Consider the following 20,162-nt stretch of genomic DNA (forward strand, 5'->3'; position numbering starts at 1 on the left):
GGATCATTTTGTTGGACTTCGTCCTAAAAAAGCACAGCAAAGGCAGCGGAAGAACACGGAATCAAAAGGGGAAATTAAGCTCTCCTGGACTTGGATTATGCTGATGAATTAAGCATCCTAGATGAAAGTTTTAGCAAAATGAATGAATTTTTAGAGGTTTTGTGAGTTCAAGGTGAAAGAATAGGTTTGAAAATTAATCTTAAGAAGACGAAATCGCTAAGGCTGGGAATAACTGAAGGTGAAAAGGTGATGTGGGGTTACGAGAAGATCGATAGAGTGGGCAGTTTCACTTACCTTGGTAGTATTATTAGTAAAGACGTTGGGTGCAGTGACGATGTTGAAAGTAGTATAGTCAAGGCACAGGGTGTTTTTTTCATAGTTGAAAAAAAGTTTGAAAGAATAGGAAGATAAGTTTGCGAGCCAAGATTAGAATTTTGGAAGCTACAGTGATGACAGTGGTCAAGTATGACTGTGAAGCCTGGGCGCTTCGAAAAACGGAGGAAGATTTGCTAGACGTTTTTCAGAGAAATTACCTACGGATTACTTCGGGCATCCGATTGACGAACTGTTTCTCAAAGAGTAGGCTGTACGAAAAGTGTGGTTCAATCCCGCGGGCTTGAACCACCTGGGATTGAAAGAGCGCTTTCTAGGGCTATAATGAGAGAAAGGTTGAGATGGGTAGGGCAAGTTCTACGGATGAAGGATGACAGATTGCCAAAGATTGTCCTTGTCGGCCAACCGTATAGGGCCAGAAGAAAAGCAGGTCGTACCACGTGGGATGGAAGGATGTCGTTAGGAAAGATTTAAGGGAAATAGAAACTTCCTGGGAGGGTGTAAAGAAGGAGGCTCTTGATAGATTGGGATGGAGAAGGAGTGTGCATAGCTGTGTTGGCCTCGGGTGGCTTGTGCTGCAGTGAGTAGTAGAGTAGTAATGACGATTTGCTTATCCATCAATAAGATTTAAGCTGTATTAGGGGGATAGGTGAGAACCTTGCAAATGGTGAGATTATTTTGCAGATGGTGCTTGTTGCCTAGTTTATAATCCTAGTAATGATGACTGTTTTTAGAAAACAATCATAAAGGTGTTAAAACTGTTGCTTATTTTTTTCTATCTTATTTTGGCTTTCAGCTATCGTTTCCCTGACCTGTTCCCTTCGTCGGATATGGTGCGAGACATGCAGAAAGAATTGGATGAAGTTATTCAAAAAGGCGTCCAAGCCTTAACAAGACTAGTACACCAATCAACGAGCACCGTATCTAGCGAGGACACCGACTCTGTTGTAGCGTGGACGAAGAAAAGACGAGACATTATACCAGAAGGTAAGTATTCTTTTGGTCCATGACTACAAATTTGATAAAATTTTATCTTTACACGTTTGAAAACTGCATTAAAATGTGCTATTAACCAGAGACTGGGGTTTGGAATAGGGACCGTCGAGGGGGTTAGGAGTTGAGCTAATGCACTGAAGACAGTAAGTGTTAAATCTTATCTGTCCAGCTCAAAGAGTGATGTTAAGATTGAAGTTAACTAATCTGGGCAAAATGGGTGATTTTATACCAAGTGAGTTTCTTGTTTTTTCTTACAAATTAAAAAGAAAAGAAAAAGAAAAGTCTCTTTCAATTGAAAATAAGGAGCAACATAAAACTTAACACGAGCTGACACTATTTTGTATATGGGGGGGGGCTGTCCTTTCCTTAACCCTCGCTCTTTACCCTAAAGTCTTCAAGTTCTTTAAAAACACACCTCATTCAAATTCAAATGTTTGGATAGTCTTTCTTAAAGGATAGTTGCAAAAATCCAAGCTTTAGGGTGAAAAGCGTTAAAGTTTTTAAAATCATGCCAGGAGATTCCCCCCTCCCCGAGTAAAATCTCTCCATTTTAAAATTCCTCCCCCATAAACTTTCCTTCTCATGGAAAATCCTCCTCCCGCTGAAAATACCCCCCCAGAAAATCTCCATATATTTCCCAATAAACTAATACTATATGTAATGGACAAATTGCGTAACTTACAGCCCTTACCCCAGGGATTAAGGGGTCATGTCATCCCCAAAGGCATAGTTATTGGATCTTTTAACTATGATGAATCAAATGACTATCTGAAAATTTTTATCGGATGTCTTACTGAACTTACTGAACTGTACTTACTGAACTTTGTATATTTGGAATCAGCATAAAAAAAAATTGATTGATTAATTGGTATCTAAACTCTGTTTTAGAGTCTCAGTTAACCAGAGTCGCTCCTTACTTACAGTTCGTTGCCACCAAATGTTTCATTACAAAATCGAGCTCAGTTTTTTTCTAAAACAGTTAAAAATAAGCAAGAGGTGATTATATTTTGGAGGAGTCGCTTAACATATCATTGATTCTCGTCAGTAAGACGTAATAAATATTTCCGTGAAGCGACTGCAGTTTAGCAGAAAAAAAAAATCTACAGTTTCACAGTTCCCGAATTTCTTAAATTTTTCTTTTAATTTTGGCTCTAAAAACCGAGCTGGCTGCTATTACTGCTATAAAATACTTTTTGCGTTCAGCAGCCTGAGACCGACACATAGGCGCTCATAGCGGGGGGTGGAGGCAGAAGGGGGTGCCATCCCTGTCCTTGGTCGAATGAAGCTGACATATATATATATATATATATATATATATATATATATATATATATATATATTATATATATATATATATATATATATATGTATATGTATATATATATATATATATATATATATATATATATATATATATATATATATATATATATATATATATATATATATTTCTTTTTGAAATTTCTGTTATACAACTAGACCCCGGTGCCGAGAGAATAAAGGAAGGTCGGTGGCGGGGGGGGGGGGGGGAATTGCAGCAGCGGCACTCCGCTGGCTCGATTATTATTGACCCCAAAAATTTTGTTTTGATCAGTCTTTCTCACATCCCAGCTTTAATTTACATCAGATTTTGGCCTATTCACGAGTTAGAAACTTTGCGAGTCGCTCCGTGAACGCTGGTCTTCTTCATTATTCATCAAGAGAGGTAGAAATCTGGTAGAAACAAAATGGCTGTGACTTTAAAGCTAATTATCAAAATTAGTAGTATTTTTTTTTTTCATCGAGCAACCGTCACCATCGAGAAGAACTGTCACCATTTACATCACAGCTGGGTTGGTACGAAAATCTTTCCCTTTAGCTTTCATACTATCAAACATCCAGAAGGGATTTGGAAGGTATATCCCCCTTCAATCTAGATGGTTTTGATAATAAAGAGCTGTGCTCTTAAATACAGACCAACCAAATGTTTTTTAGCCCATGAAGCTGGCGGGAAATTGCCGGGCTCATTAGAGATTCTAGCTCCAACCCCACCCCATCCCCATCCTGCACTGCCATCCTCTCACCCGATGCTTTCAGTAAGCCCTGTGATTTTGCAGCTCCTGTGAAATAGGATAGTCACAACTGAGAAAGTACAACCACATCCCAGCGCTGCCATGAAAATAAAATGTTTCAAGGAAGAAAGAAGGGCAGAACAAAAGTGCTCACTGATACATCAGTGAAAGCCAAGATTGAAGCTGCCTTTGCTACAATGAAGGTAAAGAAGAGGTGGAAAAGAAAAAAAATGAAGCAACAAAAGCAAGAAAAACAAAGAAGCAGGCTGTGAAGAGACTTGGTGAGAAGACAGCGCTGAGGGTGAAAATGAAACTGAAAAGGTTCAGACAGTGACTGTTGATGACAGCTCAGACAGTTCTATTGGGCAAGCTAGTGAAAAGGAATGTGAACTTAGTTTTGATTTGGGTTGCAGTTGACAACTTTGTAGATTTCATCTATGAGGGACATTAGGGACAAGGTAGAACGTACTGCAGAGGTCAGTGTGACGACTATGAGTGGTGAGAGAAATAATGTGTGAAAGTAGCTGTAACACCCAGATCATATCCACTACATGAAAGAGGATTTATAATAAAAAAAAAACAGTACTTGGACAGTTGGCGATTTTGGACAAATGTATTGACTAAAATCTATCATCCCTAAACAAGGACAGCAGGTTCTTAATCTTGGACCTGATGCAGATAGTTGAGATTGGCTGACTACAATCTTACAGCCAAGTCTATTTAAAATGATTACTCTTTGTCACAACACATTTTATTGATTGAATCTGTCCATGATTGAGATACTTCAATTTTAAGATCCTTTGTTCAAGATTGGGCAGTGGCCTATTTTCCAAGATTGGAGTTAAGCTAAAAAATTTTAATTACAACAAGGTCTCTACTATGAACTGTCTGTGCATTTAAAATATTACCGTTGTATATGGGTGAAATATTCAAACTAATGAAATACTTATTAAGAAAATTTAGACAGATTTAGTAGAGAAAAATAAATTTTCCAGATGGTATAATAGATATAACTATTAAGATGGTGATTAGGGAGACTTGCATTCTTAGTGCATTTGTACATCCTCGTTCTATAATTAGACACCTCCTAGTCTGCTCCTAGTAATTACACCTCCAGTGGTTTTATGACAAATAATGAAACACATTAATTGTCCTTGAAGTTAAATTCAGAATTTAATAATTAAGAACTTGAGAATATTCAGAACCTACCGTTTCAAGTAACGCTTCTGTGTCACGGAATGAAAATCTCAGTATTTATAAAGACCGGTCTAAGGCAAGGACTCGCGAAATACTGATTCTTTGCTACCCCAAGGTGTCTTGAAATAGAGAGGTCCTTAAATCCCAAGTTCCTACATAAAATTTAATGCGGTGTCTGTTCAAAAGGCAATTGTCTATTCAATGGACGTGCTACAAGAACTAGTGCTGAATAAAAACTCACCCTGGGAGCATAAGGAATTCATGCAAATTATTTGTGTGCGAACTTGTTTGTTTAATTTTGAAAACCGCACTTGATTTCTAAGCGAGAAACACGAAATCCTTAACCACACAAGAAAAGAAAAGCTCCAATATTGCGGTTGACGCAATAAAGAATTGGCTCAAATTAATTCAAAGTCAGCGGAAAGCCGCCGCCAGCCGAGGTGGTGGCGGAGTTACGACACTTCGGCGGCAGTTAACCGGGCCTCTTGTCAGCGGCGTTCGAGAATAAGGCATTCGGTGTTTGAGCCCCCTGGGAGCACAAGGAATTCATGAAAGTTATTTGTGTGTGCACTTCTTGGTTTAGTTTTGAAAACCACACTTTCTAAGCAGGAAAAACGAAATCCTTAACCACACGAGAAAAGAAAAGCTGCAACATTGCGGTTGACGCAATAAAGAATTGACTCAAAAAAGTCAGCGGAACGCCGCCGCCCGCCTGGCGGCGGTTGCGTTACAACACTTCGGTGGTAGTTGGCCGGGCCTCTCGTTGGCGGCGTTCGATGCATGTGTCGGTGCAGCGCCAGGGTTAATATCCATAATTGAAAGTGCGGATTAGACTAGGTAAGCCCCCCTCCCCTAAAATTCGCTTATGGGCGCCTATGGACTGACACACTGCCACTGGTGAGTACTTCTTCACTGTTTCGTTTTATTCGAAGTTCCACTTTGCCACCCACAAAGAAATCTCCAAATATTTTAGATCAGTTTGTACTTTCATCGCACTTTGATTTATTTGTTTTTTTTTTAGTTTTAGGGGTAAATTCTATGGGAAATCGAGGTCGTATTTAACCCCCCAGGGCTATTTACTCAGTAACAGGAAATATAACTTTAACTCCAGGCTGGAGCTTCCAATACCAGTAAGTTTGGGTTTTAGCTCTAATCTTAGTTGTGACTTCCTGAAAGATGCTAAGTCGATTTAGCTCTTAACAGCACAATGTCGTCTATGGGATGTATAAGATCTATGTGAGTTTGAGGACATGTTTATGTCCCCTGAATTATTTACTCAGTAATAAGAAACACAATTACGAATTCAGGCTGAGGCTCCAAACACCAGCAACTTTCGGTGTTGCCTTCAAATTTACTATGACACGGCTAACTGTGACACGGTGAAAGATGATAAGTCGATTCAGCTCACAACAAAGTAGAGAGAATATACAGTGGCTCATATTGACACAATGGCAAGGATAGAATCTGATGTTGTTCTTAACGCCTTATGTTTAGACATATTTGAAGCTAGATTATCATATTCGATTCATGTCATTGACAGTGCACTCGTAACCAAGATTATGAAAAGGATCATTTGTCGGTAAAGATGTGACTGGATTGCTTATCGATGTGATTCAATTCCAGTATGAATTAATTAGAATTGAGTTTTTCATTTTAAATTGCCATGGTTCCAAGGCTTTTATTAGGAGTAGTGAAAATTATTATCATTATTGTGTCTTGAATTCTATATGTGAACTATGATGTTGATGAAAGCGACCCCCCCCCCCGCGCTTATTCTCCGTAATTTTGTGTGGTGCCTCTTAAATGCCACACGCATACATAAATAATTCTTAACTTGTAAAAATTTGTCTTGGCCTTTTCTTTAATGGGTATCTTCGAAATTTAAAAAAAAAAAAATTTTACTTTAAAGATTACTGCAGGGCTGTCCAACAACGAGGTGGAAGGAAAGCCACCTCAAGTGCCGTGACTGGAAGGTTCCGTTGCCCAGTTCTTATTGTTATCGTGTCAGTAATTTCCTAGCTCACCTAAAAAGGCTTAGGGAGGGGGCAAGGCTAATTTTATCCCAGGCGCCACCCACCCGTGGAACGGCTCTGATTAACTATACCCAACTTATTCTATGAAAGTTATTCTTGGTTCTTTAGAATTGCTGTTATCTGATCGTTTTAGATAATATACTGAGGGGGCGCTCACTTTTCACCACCTGATTTACATCTCAGAACGCCACGTATACCGGACGATTCCACCACGTTTGGCACAGTCTCCGCTACGCTTAAAACAGTTTCTGCCAATATTGGCACATTTTCATCACCTGGTTTACGTGACTTCTGGAAGTTGGCGCCCCTCGTTTTACGCTGAAGCTGCTTGGCTGGTAAAAATGTGATTCGATGAAAGAAAAGAACCAAACAATGAACCTGTGCAATGAAGCATACTTTTTCGTTCGGTATTTTGGCTGGAGATATGTCTGATCAGTGGTGCACGCAGGGTGGGGAACAATTGGGCCCGAACCTCCCCCAGATCCTAAATTTTACTAATTTCTAGCCATTTCTTATTCAAATTGTCAAAAAAGATTGTTTTTTTTTTCATTGTCTCCCCTCCCCTCGAAAAAAAATCTGCATAAGTGTCTATGTCTAATTATAATCAGGTGTACCTCTATCAAGATACTAATATGATTAGTATTTCATACTGTTATTCGTAGAAAATAATCTGTTTGCTAATCATAGTGCAATAAGATCAGAGTAAAAAATGTGCAGCGCGGTATAAGAGCGTATTAACCTTTTGCTACGATTAAAGTTGGTTAAAAAGAAAAAAAAATAGATTTCTAAAAAAAAAATTCTGAATATGCTTGACTTTTATTTCGATAAAAGCATCTGTGTGGTTAGTTAGAGGCCTTACAGTTCGAATTATTTGAAGACGTAACAACCAACAATTTTTGTTCATTCTATATCCCGAAAGCTGTATGGAAATTTCTTCAGTGGATAGTAGGCTAGTTGTTTCCGCTGGTCCCTCATAAATGCGTCCCATCCAGAAACGCCTTTTCACCTATAAAACTTAGCTTTGAGCTTCTTTTGAACATATCTTATTCCATTTCAGTTTGTAAACTCGTCAAATTATACTTAAAATTTTGCTTTAAAAATTAATTGTTGGCGCCTATACAACTTTTCAAGGAGAGTTATAAAAAAACTTTCCACGAAACTTCTGTTTCGTATATTCCATATAGGTAAAACATCCTGGTGAATGTCACCTAACATTTTTAGGCGTATCTGAAATTTCAAAGTCAGTCTTCCAGGGGAATAGGCGTCCCCTACTATTCATGTTATTAATTTTCTTCCTTATGCAAATTAACATAAAAAAAAATTGTTCAAATATCTGGCTTAATATCTGCCAAAATGTGCTTAAGACGAGCACTAATCTTATGTGAATTGATTGAGGTAGGCTTAATAAAGCACACGTTTTAATTTTTAAGCACATATTTTTTTATATTTTCATTAAAGAAAACGAAAAACAAACAAACTTGACCCCTCTAGGTTTAAAAAGCAATGTTTTAAGGAATTGTAAGAAATTCAACCGCTCCCCCTTCCCCCATATTTTTGTCAATTGGCGCCCTTAGCATTTGTGATCATCCCTAAAATTTTATGAAGAATTATTTTATTTTTTTATTTTTAAGATAAGATCTACTCATAAAGAATTAAACAGAAAATAAACATATGCCACTAGTCCCCACAGGTATCTCATAGCCTGCAAAGGAAATTTTACTGAAGCAAAGTGCCAATAAACCAAGGGAGGGACTGATTTAGGGGGAACGCTGCCTACGAACTGATCACTCTTAATTACAATGGAACAACTGGGCTTCAACTGTTCTATTGTCTTACGTTTGCAGTTCAGGATATACGAATATTGCTTTTGTTTATAAATTACAAAAGTTTTAGTGTAAATTTTTATTTAAAGTTTATATGTAAATTAGGAATTTTTACCTAAATATTGAAAATAAGAATAAATCATTTCGATTTTTTTATCCATGTCTGTATAGCCGCTAGGGATTTATTTATGGATTTATAAAACCACTGAAATATGCTAAGAATAAAGAAAGTTTTTGTAAAAATTTCAAGATCCCCCGCCCCCTCCAGTGCGTAAGTTCCTGGTAGCCGCTAATATGCTTCTTATTTTGTTCCTGGAGTTCAGGTTATTTGATTCGTGATTTGGTCTTCCAATTAAAGAAAAGGTCCTTGGCATTTTTGAAACAGGGAAAAAGTGAGAGATTTGTCTTTTCTGCTTATCACCACATTAGTCCGTAACCACGTACCCAGCCCACAGTCTGAAAGGATTGAAGGCCTATGTTGAACTGCTGGGCTTGGCTAAACAATCAAAATGTTTATTTCCAATTAAGTTGTTATCCTATAGTTCAGTATTGTACGTAATTGATGACTACAGTTTCTTCTTTGAAGTGTGCAACCCGATATTTTCCTTTATTTTGTTTTTGAAATTGAACCGAAATCTCAACAATAAGAAGAATTATTAGAGGCGTTCAGTATTTCAATGATGCCAATTACGAAGGGGTGGGCTTCCCTTAAGAAAGCTTTTCAATGAACAATACAGGGTCGTGAACTTTGCATACTTTTGCTTCAGCCACCCAACTTGAATTCTGCAAAAATACTCGTCTGTAAAAGAACTTGACCGCGCCCTATAACTTGCCTATTATTAAAAATCTCACCCTCTGGCGAAAAAATCACGCTTTCCCATATTGCGATTTTCATAAGGTAAGGGAGGAAAATTAGGCATCTTAACTCTATGTTCGAGGACACAACCACTTTCATATAACCTACATCGAGGCACTGCCGTGGATAAAAAAAAAAAACTCACCAGAGGATTGAACAAATAATACCATGCTTTGCATGGTATTATTTGTTCAATCCTCTGGTCAGTTTTGGTATCGCTCATTGGTATCGCTCATTGGTATCGCTCATTGGTATCGCTCATTGGTATCGCTGTAAATATCATTTTGATAGGAAGTGGCAACCCTGTTAGATGCTAGTTTTATTAACATTGCTGGTATTGTGCGGAAAGTGAAAAAATGTCATTGAAATTTGCGGGTGTAATTTTGAATCATGAGGGCTAGTTGGTGAAGGGAAGTAAAAGCAGTGTTTTCAGCAAATCCCTAGTTGAATCGATTCAAGTGAACTATTGAATCAAGTGTCTCGAAAGAATGTGACCGAACTTTTTAGAAACCAGAAAACCTCAAATTTAACGTGTTTAGTCGTAGTAGATTAACTATTTACTAGCCTACTATTCTTTTTATTTATTTATTTTTTCTTGTAGCAACCAATAATGTATTTAATTTTTAGATTGGTTGACGTCAGTCTAGTCCATATTTTTTACTCGTACTTTGAAATAAACTTTTATACGGACAAAGAAGTTTTTGTTTACTTGTTACACTTTTGTTTGTTACACTTGTTACACACATTTGTTTACTTAGTTTTTGTTACAAAGACGTTTATTGGTAAAATCAGTGTCAATGGAGGAGAGCTTGTGTTTTATTATCTGGAAGATTTTCCCCCGTGGAAAATTCCTCTCCATAAAATCCGCCCTATAGAAAATGCTTATGGAAGATCCCCCCATACGGAAAATTGCTTCCGTATGTTTGCACCTAGAGAAGGTGCAAAACAGGCACCTAAATGTCGATCAGATGTCCTAAGGGGTAACAAAAGGACCGGATATCAAAAAAGGTTCTAGGACAGGGGCTGGTTGGTCTCTAATCATGGGCGTAGGGAGGGGGCAGGAGGGCAGCTGCCCCCCTAGACCTTCAAATTTACATTAGACATGGCTGAAGAAGCAGATGGTTTGGAAAAAGCAGTTGATAGAACTCCATCACACTATCGACTGCCCCCCCCCCTAGACAATATGCTCCCTACGCCCATGTCTCTAATCACTTTCGACTAAAAAAAAAGACTAGGACTCTCAATTTCTGATCAAATGAGCATCCTCCAAAGTTTCTACGACCACGATAGGGAGGTTGAGGATAAGGAGGAGGAATCACCCTTCTATTCGGAATCAATTCAGCTAGTTTTTGGGTTTTATGCTATTCTTTACTTTCTTAATAACGGCGTAGACCAGAAATATTCCCGGAAATCAATAGGAATTACATATCAACTTCTACTTGAATCCTAGTCAAACCAAGAATCTTTGAAGATCGTGAAAGGGCTCATTGAAACAAAAATTAAAAGTTTTGGTGCCCTTTTAAGTGACAAATTAGACTTTAGGGCAACTAGCCCAATTCCCAAGGCTCTTTTTTCCCAAAGAAATTCAATTTAAATTTTGAGATAGCCATTTGGTTCAGCATAAATGAAAGGTCAGGTCCAATAAATATGCCTCTGGGGATGATTTAACCCCCCACAGCCCCTAGGGAAAGGGCGGTCAGTTTTGCAATTTTTCCATTGTTTACTTATAGGGTTTGTTATTGCGAAAAATACGGACATTTTTAGCTGGGGAGTCTTCTGCAAGCGGGAGGGATTTCCACGGGGAGAATTTTCGGGGGAGGACGCCTAGCTCTACAGGAGCTACCCTTTTAGTGAGGCTGTGTTTCACATAAAACAAGTCAGACACGGCACTTTTCATTAAAAAGGAAATACTGCACACTTATTATGCTCTGATATTGTGGACCTTAAAATTAAGGTTGACAAAACTTCCTTTATTATATAACTTCTAATATTAAGGTTTGGGTGATGATGAAAAGCAGAAAAAATTGTATGGCAACTTTGCATTAAACCTGTTGTCAGCGACAAGTTGACATCTGTTTGATGCAGATGCAAAATAATTCAGAAAATCTAGAAAGAAATGGACTCTAAGTCCCCTCCTCTCCTCTTTTCCCTGAGCACCTCCAAGAACTCTTCACAGCAGTATATGTAATTCTGCTTGTTTGTATATTGTATACAAACAAGCTAATGGTATAGGACAAGTTAATGGTATATACTATAACAGTTAATGGTATAGGACATGTTCATATGTGGAAATTTCTTTTGGCGAATTGAGGGAGCACAACTTTGAAGAAGACCAAGGATAGCAAATACACAAAAAATATAAGAATTAACACGGCAAATCTTGATTTATGGTGGGCACAGGCCCAAAGGCCCCACCCCACTCTTTATGTACGTAATTCGTATATAGTTTTGTTTGTAATCGCCGCTAGGAATTCTCCCACTCGCCACAGAGGATCATGTCCCCATGCCAGAGAGTCTTAGAAGGATAGAAGTGAAAAAAAGGGGAAACAGGAAAAAAATACCGAGTCTATTTTAACTTACGTATCTCGAAAGGGAGTGCTTAAAAATTCCATTCTATACCTTAAATGCTTCTTTAAAGTAAACACAGCAAATAAAAAACATAAATATAAATCTATTAATCGGCAATAGGGCTTGGTTTAGTTTTTAGTAACAACCTTACATAGTTCGAGAAAACCATTTTTTTCAGCTTCCTAGATGTAAAAATCAAAATTAGCAATTTTAAGATAAGCTAATATAGGGCCAAACGAATAGCAGGTCGTCCCCGAATGATGTGGGAAGAGGTCATAAGAAAGAAACTTGGGAGGGTGTAAACAGGAGAGCTTCGAAGAGACTTGGATGGAGGAGGAACGCGTGCAGCTATGTTGACCTCAGGTGGCTTAGTGCTGCGGTGAGCTGTTAGTGGTAGTAGTAGTTGTAACATAGCACACTTTTTCGCCGTTGTCAAGTTTTTGGTATGGTCTATTAGAGGATATTACCTGGGTGGAACGGGATTGATGCTCCCAAAAGTCTTTTTTCTTAGAAGCTTGTCTCACATTTACCCTGGGGGGAACTTTTTGGGTTAATTTTAGGGTTTTTCCATGCAACTTTGTACACATGTTGACATGATTAACATTCTGGAGGAACAACATTGACATCATCAGTATTAAAAAAAGTAGTATGTTTAGACGATTAAAAGTACGAATAAATAAATGAAAAAAGCGTAAATGCACACAGTTCACCTTAAATAGTTTCTTAAATCAACCACTCTTATTAAGATTGTAAATAGTTCAATCAGAAAAATATGCTGTGTCAAAGGACAAGATTGAATATTTATAAATATTAATTTAAAAAAACTTTCCGAAAAATAAGTTTTTCAAAGAAAAGTAAAGGCCATTATAAACTTAGCTCAGCAGATACAAATACTTGTTAAAATTCAGACTCAAAACGACCAGACATTACTATTAAAGAATAAATGAAACCCAAAATGAACAGAAATTAAATAAGCAATAATAATAAAAATGAATAAATAGATCTTAAAGCGAGTCTTAAAAATGAAAAAAAATATATCTTAAAATGAAAAAAAAATATTTTCCTATTGAAGTATAAATGAAACTTAAAACGAACAGAAATTAAATAAGCAATCAATGCAACAAACATACAATAGATATTAATTTAAATTAACAAATAAATCTTAAAACGAGTGAAACTGAAATTGAATATGCAAATCAAGCTTGAAACGAAAAAAAATCACCACAAACAAGAGTTTGGGTATGACCTCCTTCTCTCACTGTAAAAGTCTAAAAACCTATTGCTTCATAGGCAACTATATTGAAAACTATATGCGTCTTGAACAGTATTGGGCAGTATAAACAACATCAAATTGAATATTTGATGAATAATGATATTAATTGTTGAAAGATCCATTAGTTCAAGAATTTATTTCTCTGTAATTGTATTTTATTTTCAATACTGTAAGAACTGGAAAAGAAAATATTTGTAATATAATCCGTTTTCAGTTAAGATCCAATGACACAGTAGGCTCTTGGTTTTTATTTACAGTTAGGAAAGGAGGCAGTATCCAAATACTTGTCTGTAGGGAAACTATATTCGTCTTTAACAACTTTAAAAAGAGCTAATAAATTAAACTGAATATTTTATGTATAAATATATTAATTGCTGGAAGCTCTTCAGTTCAAAATTTTACTATAATTTTAATGTTTATTTTCAATATTAATTACAAAAGAAAACATTTGTCATAAAATGGGTTTTGAGTAAAGCGCCAATGACGCAGTATGTTTTAGACTTTTACAGTGAGAGAAGGTGGTTTTAGGCTATTCAAAACCTTATATGCCCCCAGGGGATAACTTAAAACCCTAGCTCTGAGGGCTGTGGGTGAGTTGTCATCCTGAAAGACCTAATTTCCAGATCTTAAAACTACGTTTAATAAAATGGCTATCTCAAAATTTTGATTGGATGCCTTTGGGGAAAAGGTGGGCGTGGGGGGGGGCGGCTAGTTTCCCTCAAATCACTTTCGACTATTAAAAAGGGCACTAGCTCTTTGAATTTCTAATCGAATTAGAACGTTTTGAAGTTTTAACGACAAAGCCTTCTATAAAAAACCTTATATGCACCCTGGGCATAACTTAAAACCCTTGCCTTGAGGGTTGTGGGGGAGTTTCCTCCTCAAAAACATATTTTCTATCTGGAAATCAACTACGCTGAACAAAATGGCTATCTCAAAATTTTGATTGGATATGTTTGGAGGAATCTCTGGCGGGGGTGGGGGGGCCAGGTGCCCTTAAATCACTTTCGACTATTAAAAAGGGCACTAGCCCTTTGAATTTTTAATTGAATGAGCCTTTTTTGAAGTTTCTACGACAACGACTTCTATAAAAAACCTTATATGCCCCCAGAGCATAACTTAAAACCCTTTCCCTGAGGGTTGTGGGGGGAGTGTCCTCCTCAAAAATATATTTTCTATCTTGAAATCAACTACGCTGAACAAAACGGATGTCTCAAAATTTTGATTGGATGTGTTTGGGGAAAAGGTGGGCGTGGGGGGGCTAGTTGCCCTCAAATCACTTTCGACTATTAAAAAGGGCACTATCCCTTTGAATTTCCAATCGAATGAGCCTATTTTGAAGTTTCTACGACAACGCCCTTCTATAAAAATCTTATATATCCCCAGGGCATAACTTAAAACCCTTTTCTTGAGGGTTGTGGGGGAGTATCCTCCTCAAAAACATATTTTCTATCTGGAAATCAACTACGCTGAACAAAATGGCTATCTCAAAATTTTGATTGGATGCGTTTGGGGGAATCTCGGGTGTGGGGGGGGGGGGGGCTAGTAGCCCTAAAATCACTTTCGACTATTAAAAAGGACACTAGCCCTTTGAATTTTTAATTGAATGAGCCTTTTTTGAGGTTTCTATGACAACGCCTTCTATAAAAACCTTATATGCCCCCAGAGCATAACTTAAAACCCTTGCCCTGAGGGTTGTGGGGGAGTGTCCTCCTCAAAAACACATTTTCTATCTGGAAATCAACTACGCTGAACAAAATGGCTTGGGATGTGTTTGGGAAAATGATGGGCGTTGGGGGGGGGGGGGGGGCTGGTTGCCCTCCAATCACTTTCGACTATTAAAAAGGACACTAGCCCTTTGAATTTCCAATCAAATAAGCCTGTTTTGAAGTTTCTATGACAACGCATTCTATAAAAAAAACTTATATGCCCGCAGGGCATAACTTAAAACGCTTGCCCTGAGGGTTGTGGGGGAGTGTCCTCCTCAAAAATATATTTTCTATCTGGAAATCAACTACGCTGAACAAAATGGATATCTCAAAATTTTGATTGGATCTGTTTGGGGGAATGATGGGCGTGGGGGGGGCTAGTTGCCCTCCAATAATTTTTGACTATTAAAAAGGGTACTAGAACTCTCGATTTCCAATCGAATGATCCCCCTTTAAACTTTTTACGACGACCCCTTCCATATGAAGTGCCTCTCGGAAAAAAAATATAATAATAAATAAATAATGAAACATTGGAGCCGTACGGCCTTTACTGTAGGCAACGCTACAGCGTTGCCTCTGATAATGAAGAAGTGAAAAATTTTTTAGTCGGTCCATCCCTAGATGACGAAGAATACGCAAAACTACAATTTTTTGACAATATCACACTTTTCTGGAAAAAGTATTTCTTAACATTTTTTTCCCAACACCACGCCTAGGTTTCATCCAGAGGGCTCTTGGCGTGTTTTCAAGTTTCCTTGTAAGTAGATATCTTTCTAGGAGGTGAAAAGGGGGGGGGGTATACCCTAAGGAATGCCATATTGGCTTTCTTAAGAATTGCTTAAAATCCCGTTTCGATCAGATCCATTTTTGGAATTTCATAAACAACCCGGGGTGCTACCATTTTGACTAACCGTCACAAGTACTAAACGTCATAAAATCTAACCGTCAGAACCACTAACCGTCATAACATTTAAAAAAAATTATAAGTTTATATAATAGTAATAAGTATATAATAGTTTGGAAACCAATTTCGGCTACATATTTGCACATTAGGGGGATGGGGGTAAAGCATAGCATATATTAAATATGTAACCTCACCTTGGTACCTTTTCTCCCTTAATTCCGAAAAACTCAAGTTTTTAAATTTTCGATGTTATGATGGTTCGAGATTCTGACGGATTTTTTTGTCGATATTATGACGGATTTTGTCGATGTCCTGACGTTAGTGCTCCTGACGGTTAGATGTTATGACGCCTTCCCAACAACCCGAGGCCTTGATCTACTGGTCTCGTGTGTCTCCATTTAAGTAGGCTACACCCCAATATAATACCCTTAACGTCTCTAAAACTAAAAACTGGAATATTTCCTTGAAGTTACGAAAAATATACTCATATTTCGATTGCGAACATATGGGATTTATTGCGTTGTTATATATAGTTTTTGATTCCAGTAAGAACTTCGTGGGGTTTTTGTTTCCCGTTCCTATTTTGATATCTCTACCTTGGCAGTTTAGGGAAGGTGGACTTTTGATTAAGTGGAAAATTCGATCTAGGAGATTTTGTCAAAACATTAGCAAAACCAGATGTGTAAATGGCGGCTGGCGGCTTGTGTTCTAAAAATCACCGATGGCCCCAGATGGTGCTAATCTGTCACCTTTTAGTTTTTATAAGCTGGCCTACTGTTGTGAGACGGAAGGAACGTGGAAAGAGCTATGGTGTTATGATTTCTGCGGTATCTGTGAATCTTCAATTGACATCGCATATCGTGGAATTAATCATTTGTTTACTTTCTGACATTTGCACAAATGCTGATTCGTGAATGAAGGCTGCGAGAAGATGTTATAAATCTGTTTTCGTTAAGACAAAAGGTTCGTTGATATAAGCTGCTTATCCTCATACACCGTGGAAGTTCCTCGTCAAATTATCAACCTTCAGCTTGTCTTAAGTTATATACTCCCGTTATGTATAATTCTAATTCATCTTGCTTAACCTGATATATATTCTGTTTACCGTTAAGCTCCATCCAGGTCATCCATCATAGATGTACTGGATCGATCATTTCTGCTGGAATTGAATTAATAATAAAGATGAATTATGGTTTACTGATCAGTTGTTGTAAAAGAATCGGCGGGATATGTCATGCTCAGGCACCTATATAGGGGGGTATGAGTCCCCCTCCCCCCAAATCCCATTTTTCCGTGTTTCTTCTTTCTTGGTATTTCTAATTCAAGCTATCAAATAATTTTCTTTTGTTATTGGATCCCTCCCCCCCCGCGCAAAAAAATCATGTGTACGATGCAGGTTATTTTTATTATTATTTAAGAAAATTTAAAACGACTCATTTCAGTAGAACATTAAAACAATGTCTTTTGCGGATGCCATATTACGGAAATGCAAGGGACTTGGGACTAATCATTCCTTACGCTATGAATATTATTGGCAATAATCCATACGAGTGAGTGTTACTTTCTCAATTATAAACTGAAAGATTTTAAATATTTTACTTCAACACCACTAGATCAATTAATGTTTAGCTTTAATAGATATTATAATCAATGCCTGCAATGCTCACTAAATGGAAAATGACTGTTTCTAAACCGAATGGACATATTGACCACATAACCAAGGATCGACCCAGGGTACCGGACGATCACGGGCACGTGCCCCCCAGAAGGTCAAAAATTTGTACTAATTACAGGGGTTGGAATGATAGAAAATCCTAATGGGAGAGCCCAAATTTCTCTGGTGCCCAACAAATATAGATTCTATATCTGCCCCTGTACGTAACAACCAAAGGGATACTGAAATAATGGCAAGAATATTTAGCTGTCTGATACACCTTACCCCTCATATACGTAATAATTGATGTTCGTCTTAAGTTTTAATGTTGCTCCTTACTTTCAGTTGAAAAAACTTGTTTTTGAATTTAATGCCCAACAAGATCAGAAGTGCTTTAACAAGATTATGGTAGAAATTGGAATCAGTTTGTGAAACATGCCTGCTACACATTTTGTTTTGCTTACAAGTTTGGCCTCAAATGCAATTTCAACCTCATTTGTAATAAGTGACTCCAAAAGGCCTCATTTTCCATTTTTGGTAAATGTCAAACACAATCTGTAATATATGTTTTGAAGTTGTTTAATTTCTGATCTCCACAGTGCCAATATTCACATTGTTATCAACAAGCTCAGATTCGCTCTGAAATCTGAGCCTTTTTTTGACAATGTTTCTATTTTGACTATTTTTGACTTGTATAGTCCAGTAATAGCCTCTGATTTATAACCAAGTTCAGAAATCCTTTGATACGAAATAGGACGGAAATTAAACGTCATTGTGAAATTTACAGTCTACATAATGTGTTTTGGTTGGGGACTATCCCATTCTAGTATCCTTGTATTTTGTAACTAGGGATTTCAAAAACGCTGAAATACCAAATTCTATTGGAAATCAAACAAGCTACCATTTTTGAAATATGTACTCACTGTGCTTTCTTCTAGGGCACTCGTGTATTAATCTCAGTGGATTTTTTTTTTTGTTGTAATTTTACATTTATCATTTAGAGCCACTTCCTAAATGGTTCGTGAATGATCATGAGGTTTAACATTTATAAATGTGCAAAGCCAAGGGAAGAGGGCTCGGGCCTTACTGCTTCGCTACATTATAAAATCCTTGTTCGTCAGTGTTTAACAATACCGAGCATTCTGCTAAAATCTAGCAAAAAAAGTCTGCCTTAGATAACCAATTTGCATAACTTTGTGCCATTGCCCCTTCCCTCCTTGTGTACATTTTTGACTTCTCTGCCGTTCTGAACTACATCAAATTTAAAATTCGATTCTATGCAAGACTTTGGGGGCACTATAGGGTGGAAATATGTTAAAAGGATGGATGAGCGCATTTAGATTGATTTCCTCACTTAAAAGGGGTACCATGTCTCAGAACTTACGATTTCTAATGAGCCCTCTCCTAGCTTATGTGATCATCTGTTCTATATAATGAGGTTCAGAAGGAAAATATATAGCCTATGTTTTGCAGACGCAGCGCTCCTTGCTAATTCAAAGCTTTCTCCACAGTAAATTGATTTTAATCTTTTCCAACTAAATGTCGATCACTTACCGCTTACTTAACTTTGTGTCGAAACGAATTGTAGCAATACTTTTATTCAATTCACTTATAGTATCGTAACTGTGTCTTTTTACTGCACCCTATCCCCACAAACCAATATAGATTGGAACCTAAAAGCAGAGCTTGTATATTTTTCGCTTATTTTTTCCTTTAAATCAGACCGCTGTTAAATACCAAAATAGGCACAGAAAGAGCTTTTATTAGAAAGCGAATGAAAAATCTAAGGCATGAAGATTTCGTCCTTGAGTACATATCAAAATTCAGTTTTTAGAGTTTCGGCTACTGTTAAGCCGCATTGCTTCTTACTTACAGTTCGTTACCACGGACTCTTTGATAACAGGTGACCATGTTGCGTTATTCTATTTAGCCTCAAAAGTGCCATTTGTGTTCCCCTTTGGGCTGCTAAATGTTTCTAGAGAACAACTGAGATATTATAATCAAATAGCTCATGCATGACCAAAACGGAGTATTGCAAAAATTGAATGCGTTGTTTGGTTTCAAGAAATCTATTTAGGTATCAAATTAAAAAAAAAAAAACTTTTTTTAACTGAAAGTAAGGAGCAACATTAAAACTAAAAACGAACAGAAATTATTCTGTATACGAAGGGGTTGTGAGCCACCCCGTTAAATTCTGTTTTATGCAATTTCATCCTCGACAATTCCAATCCTTGCTGAAAATCTCCTTCGTAAAATTTCTTGCGGATGATTCAGCCTGAAACATTCTCCTTGGCATACTTTCATTTGAAAGACTATAATTTCTAATCGTTTTCCCGATCACTCCGGAAATCCCCCTTCCGTGGATTTTTTTCCCGGAAATCCCAAAATGCTGAAAATAGTCCCCGGATAATTCCCCCGGACTATCTCCGAGTGCAAAATTGAGTTGCCAAAGAGAAATTAAGACAAATAGAAAGAATCTCGTAAAGAATTCTGTCAAATCCCCCCAGCCTAAATATCCCCTGGATAGTTCACCCCCCCGGAAACTTCTCTTCCCACGGAAAATTAACCTCATGGGAAATCCCCCCGCAGAAAATCCTTCCTCAAAATACTTACCCATAACAAATATTATACTTAAACAATGGGCAAATTTCATGACTTGCAGACCTTTCCCCAGGGGTTGTGAGGGGTCATGTTATTCCCAAGGGCATAGTTACTCAGCTTGTCAACTATGCTGAACAAAATGGCTATCTTAAAATTTTGATCAG

The 20,162-nt window shown here is 37.4% G+C and overlaps 1 protein-coding gene across 1 annotated transcript in view; it reads left to right on the forward strand.

Annotated features, from left to right (window-relative positions):
- The window catches only part of LOC148954992 (ATP-dependent RNA helicase SUV3 homolog, mitochondrial-like), a 386,954-nt gene that overhangs the window by 318,145 nt on the left and 48,647 nt on the right, over positions 1-20,162 (forward strand). The window contains exon 10 of the mRNA XM_089105942.1: positions 1,130-1,320. Within this exon, the coding sequence (XP_088962068.1) occupies positions 1,130-1,320 (191 nt within the window). The remainder of the gene's footprint in view (positions 1-1,129; positions 1,321-20,162) is intronic.

Source organism: Artemia sp. Qi Xiang Cuo, chromosome 2 (assembly GCF_049724085.1).
Source record: "Artemia sp. Qi Xiang Cuo chromosome 2, ASM4972408v1, whole genome shotgun sequence".
Classification (NCBI taxonomy): domain Eukaryota; kingdom Metazoa; phylum Arthropoda; class Branchiopoda; order Anostraca; family Artemiidae; genus Artemia; species Artemia sp. Qi Xiang Cuo.